Below are 5,644 nucleotides of genomic sequence, written 5' to 3'. Positions count from 1 at the left end.
TGCGCTTGCCGAGCGAATCTCTTGAGACTAGAACAATTGTTCTTTTTGAGTTGAATTGTTCATAATTCTAAGCCGTATGATCGCGCCTGTTTGTGAATAAAAGGCATTGAAATTTGTTGGCGCTCTTTGACGGGCTATTAGATACGACAGATAATAGATACGAGTGGAGTCTATAGATACGAGTGTACGAGTGGAGTCTATACAGAAAAGAGCTTTAAAAATCATTCTAAGGCACGAATATACGAGCTATAGTAGTGCCCTTGCCTCAACGTCTCTCCAATTTTTGTCTGATAGAAGGGATGAAGCATGTCGGAAATTTATGGCAAGAGCTAAAACTGTTGAACCCTTAAAATCTGTGGTTAATAACATGACAACTGTCCAACATGGATATAATTTGAGATCAGGAAATGAGAAAATAATAGGACCGCAAGCTAAAACTTGTAGGTTTAGAGATTTTGTGACTGTGCGCTATTGTTAGTTTCTGTGTGACGACCTCTCACTTGTAATTCAGCCATGATAGCTGCAATGGTGTAGAAATAAACATATATTATTATTATTATTATTATTATGTCCATGACGAGGACACTTGTATACCGGAAAAATAATAAAGAACACAACATACTTATCATTCTACTTTTTTGAAGTGAATCATGCACATGTTTGCCACAGAATTTCATGACATTTCGCAACGCCGTTTCATGATAAATGTCTTTATACTGTCTTTAATTTCATTGAGAGATTTATTTTCTTACGCAGTTTTCGGTCAACCGCTCGCTCGTGATACAATATGAGGGGGGGGGGGGGGGGGGGGGGGGGGGGGGGGGAATCCAAACTTGTCGCGCCAGAAGTAGAAGCATTTAGAAAGAGTGAGGTGCAAGAGCCTGGATTTGCTGAAAGCAGGTTAGCATATACAGTTATATTAATTATGCATTGTAGCCGATTGTAACTGCCTCAGCAAGATCAACGAGCACCCATCTTGCAACGTAGCCAACAGTCATTAAATGCCACACTTCAGCTGGCAAGAGTCATGAGGGCGAGGGCCCAAAGCAAAGTAGGTCACACACACCCCCCCCCCCCCCCCCCCCCCTTGTCCTCACAGAAACAATATTCGTCCATCCATAATCTCAAGCATTGCCAAAGCCTGCATCTTATGGTAAAACAAGTGAAACACAAATAGACGAAACTGCTCTGCCGTTAATCCCTTGCAAAACATACTTACACATAAGTCTCACAGGTATTTATAATTTTCCTATCAAAGGCACTTTGATACAGGTGACTTTAACATACTTCACCCCGTGATATAGATTTCATATTTGTTGATGCATAATGACATAACCAGTGCGGGTTTATAGTTTAGAAATACCACCCATATATACATCTCACAATAATTCACTGTGCTTCAAACGTATGGTCTCTTTTTAAAAGAATTAAAAATATAACATTTGCTAGGAGGGGTTACACTCCGTTAAGTGTTTTATAAAAATCTCCGATATCTTTTTTTTTTACATTCGTATAGCTTGACCATATACTCCATACCGATTATATACAATATACGTGAGAAATTGGGCCGCAGAATAGTCTGTATCACATTGTTGGTGTATTTTGGATACTCGCGGCTCCTAAAGGCCGCAAACTACAAACACCTAATAAAATAAAGGTCACTTGAAGGCTTTTGTTTTAGCGTGGAAAAAGGAAATTGGCAGACTCATGGCCAATCACTAAAAGCACGCTTAAAAAAAACTAGGCGCGTACAAAAGGCTAAATACTGGTTGGTATTTACAGTCCCAGTAAAACGAAGATCTTTCAGTAATCTTTCCTGACAGACGAGGCGCTAAACCTAAAAGGAAGTGCAGCTCATGCTTTATCCTCGCTTTGCTCCGTGGATAAGTGTTCCGTGCTCAAAAAACTTTCCTGTAGACCTCAATCCAGTTGCAAACACGCGTGTCATATATCAGGCGCCTCTATGCAGCCTGATAACCTGACTTTGGTTTCACACCTACTGTAGCTCTGACTCATTTCTTCTGTGTCAAATTAGATGTTTCTCTTGAGTTGATCGAGTAACTCGTCGATGTTGACCATATCGTCACGTGTTGTGCACGTGCTGAAAGCGCTTTCTATCGTGTCTAGCGGCATGTCCAGCTGGTACACTAGATTGTAGTTCTTCACCAGTCTGCTCGCAGTGTCAGCTTCCACGAATCCTGAGACAGACACATATTTAAGGTGAGTAAGGGAAATTGAGGATAGTGTTTATTCTGTTTGTTCCTCTGCTTAGAAAAAATGGGGTCCCCCTGAGTTCCCCTTATAATATCTATATCCACACACACTCCCAACAAATACTGACTGTTTGCCTGTATACGGTTGTTGTTTTGTTTATAATGTTGTTAATGTAACATTGGCTTTGTTTATTTACTGCAGTACTTAATGAAGTTGTTGTTGTTGTCATGGTGTTGCTCATGGTTAAGCATACCTGAGGCATCTTTATCACACAGGAACAAGGCGTTAGCGAGTCGAAGAAACCTCTCCACCCTGCTCTCTCTAGCGTCACCATGTAAGTTCATGTCCAAGTCCTTATTCCTAATGTGTCTGTCCAGTTCTTCTTGCTCTTCTTGGATTCTCCTCTTTTGCTCAATCAACTCAAATTGTTGTCTCAGGAGAGCACGGTGCTGCTCCTCCAAGACTTCCTGGTCTCCCTGTGGTACAGACCCCCACTGTGTGAGGCTACGACGACCATCTTCAAAGTCTCGTTCAAGCCTCTGAACCTCTTCGATGTGATCTTTCTGTAAGGCTCTGTGTTTCCTGTCAAGGTGATGCTGTTGCTTATTCATCACTTGTGCGAGCTCTTCGCCTTGCTTTGTCAGCTGTTGATCTAAAGAATGTGGAAAATGTTAATGAATCTAAATGTGAAAAAAAAAAATATATATATATATATATATATATATATATATATATATATATCCATCATCAGCCTAAGCATTACGTGCATACAAGGTACCCCAAAAGCAAAAGTGACATGATAACCTGGAAGCTTCAATTTACACCTTTGATACAACCAGAAGGCTGTGATGCTTTGAAAAAAAAAATGACACGCAATGTAAAATAATCAATTACACTACTCCCTATTAAGAGACGTATTGTCTCCCTTTATGAAATTTAGTTCAAATTTATCTTTTTATGAGACTAGGTCATACCTAATAATTTCTGTTTGCCATGATATATATCCTCTTGCTCTCGCATGGCTGCAATCTCCTGTTTACGAGGAACAGCTTGAAGTGGCTGTCTGGTCTCCCATGTGGGTTGGGCTGGGGGCAAGTCAGAGCTGGCCTCATGTCGGCCTAGTCTACTGCTACCGGCAGACTGTAGAGGTATGGCCCGCTCAACAAAGTCCATGAATTCCACCCAACTGAAGAGAATATCAAGTTTATTATAACATACAAGAAAGATTAATAATACATGTCATATTGTAATGATAACAATAAGCAAAACATACAAGAAAGATTAATTTTAATTAATCTTAAAAAATGACAACAATAAGCAGAACGTTTTTTGCTTCAAAAAGTCAATAATTCAAAATTAAACAAAAGATTTTTATAAACTTTTGTTAACTATATGAAAACAAGTATTTACCTAGTAGCAGGGTAGTATGGTATTTCCCTCACTTTTACATAAAAGTTTATACAAAATACATACCTAAGCCTGCCAGTATCCCTGGGATCCAGTCTGTCTATTATTTTCTCTAGCAATGATCCATTGAATGGAAGATGATGTCGAAGACATATTGTTTTAAGCTGAAGTAAGAAATATTGAAGAGGTTAGCCCATGTTACCAACACCAAGCTCAGAATAAATAACATCTACTTTTGAAATTTTGAAAGTGGACGGATGGCTGAGCTCTTCCACTTTTCAGGTTGCTGTAGATGGATTGATCCTTTATGTATAGAAGTATGTAAAAAAGAGCCAATGACACTGATTTCCTCTTCTAGAGCTTCTCGTTACTTTGAAATTTAGATCATTTAGATCTCCCCTGCTGGTAATTGAATCACTCTATTTAGATAGTAGGTATCTAATCTTAAGAGATATAATTGCTTTTAGCAAGATAGCCTGCATACAGACTCTTCAGATTCTTTTTCAGGAATGAGCATAATTTCTAGATATTGGAATTTCTTTGGTGCATGGAAAAATTTATGAGGCTGGGTAATGACAAGGTATTTTCCTAGGGACTACTCCAAGCACCTGTGTACAGGCTACTAGTGAGCTAGTCTGACAATGAGAGTACAGCAACATATGCACCTTTTGTGAGCTAATAATCTCGGTGTTTGTCATCTCATGGTCTCGAAGAGTCTGATACAAACTGTCAATCTGATCCTGGACATGATAAACCTGCTTCAACATCCTCTCCATCTCAATCAACAAGTGTGCATCCTGCCTATCCTGAAAAGCTCTCTTAGTGGCAACCACACTTTGTCTGCCTGTCGACGAGCCATCATTGACAGGTCTTGGTGACACTTGATTGGGTTTCATTGTCAATGTTGCATCAAGTGGAGAGTTCTGTAAAAAATGGTCCCTTGATTCAAAATCAAGCTTAGGGATTTCATATGAAATTATATTACTCCCTGCTGGCTTTGTACAATTGTTGATGAATTTCAACATTTGTTCATAGTTTATCCAGTTTGGCCGTCTTCCAGACATAAACTTTGACATAACACTCTCCAGCTGATGACCCTGGATGGGTATGCTGTACCTCTGAAACACTTGCTGTACTTGCTCCGAATTAACAAAACCAGTAAGAGTGGAGTCTAGACCAGCAAAACTCATATAGGCTTCCTTGAGCCTTGAGGTGTCGAACTGTTGAAGAATAAACCTCAGATCTTTCATCAAAGCCTCGTCACTGCCACTGCCGAAATCAGGGCGATGCGATGAGTTTTCCTCTCTTCTTATCGGCGGCAGGACTTTAGGCGAATTTGGTACAGGGGTGCTGTAGCTAGCTGTGCTTTCACTTCGTGCAGGACTTCCCAAGGGCTTTAAGATCTTTTTGGGAGGAGTTCCTTCCCTTGCCCAAGGAGGAAGGGACGAACCTCGATTGATCTCGACTCGAGGTGGATTTCTCTCTTCCGACAAAGAACGAGAAAACCGAGCAGACCCTTCTAGTTTTTGCTTTCCTTGTTCGACATGAAGGGGATGACCGTATTTATCTACTTCGACTTCAATGCGTTTTCCACCGACAATTTTGACATCCAAAAGTGGCTGATCGTCCCTTCCAAATGGTGCAAATCCCGCCATTTTTAAGTCCTTGCATTTACACTTTTCAAGTTTACACTACCAAGCTTTACGAGAATTTTGTGAGGCAACTGTGTTGTTGACTTTATCCCCACAAACATGTAAACAACTTCTCCTTCTATGAAACATCGTTAGCATGAGATCCTGTAAACCATGCACTTTCAGCATTGGGAGATAACCATGTGGGACATTAAAGGAATAAGCTTGTGTCTTTTCCACTTGCCCTCACAACACAAAATAAAGGACGAGAAACCAGTCTATAACTTATGCAAATAAGGCTACAACCGCTGTCCTGTTGTCAAGGTGACGGTGGATATAAGACACGATTTAAAATTTCAAAATTCAGATAAAAAATACATGAAGTGCACAAT

General features: G+C 40.1%; 1 protein-coding gene across 1 annotated transcript; it reads right to left on the bottom strand.

Moving 5' to 3' along the window:
* Positions 1–1,176: 1,176 nt before the first annotated feature.
* On the bottom strand, positions 1,177–5,618 carry LOC5520444. The gene is made up of 5 exons (XM_032365343.2): positions 4,287–5,618; positions 3,688–3,785; positions 3,189–3,400; positions 2,468–2,866; positions 1,177–2,198 (listed from the first exon to the last, which is right to left on the bottom strand). Exons 1-5 carry the CDS (start codon positions 5,274–5,276, stop codon positions 2,032–2,034), a joined length of 1,866 nt encoding a protein of 621 aa, XP_032221234.2. The 5' UTR covers positions 5,277–5,618; the 3' UTR covers positions 1,177–2,031.
* Positions 5,619–5,644: the final 26 nt, after the last annotated feature.

This window comes from Nematostella vectensis, chromosome 1, assembly GCF_932526225.1.
Source record: "Nematostella vectensis chromosome 1, jaNemVect1.1, whole genome shotgun sequence".
Classification (NCBI taxonomy): Eukaryota; Metazoa; Cnidaria; class Anthozoa; order Actiniaria; family Edwardsiidae; genus Nematostella; species Nematostella vectensis.
This window is presented reverse-complemented; position numbering and strand designations above follow the sequence as displayed.

Coding starts and splice junctions, on each gene's coding strand:
- LOC5520444 (XM_032365343.2), bottom strand. CDS start 5,276: ATGGCGGGATTTGCACCATTTGGAAGGGACGATCAGCCACTTTTGGAT. Junction 3,786..4,286: donor AGATTATTAGCTCACAAAAG/GTGCATATGTTG, acceptor TTCTTACTTCAG/CTTAAAACAATATGTCTTCG. Junction 3,401..3,687: donor AGGGATACTGGCAGGCTTAG/GTATGTATTTTG, acceptor TATTCTCTTCAG/TTGGGTGGAATTCATGGACT.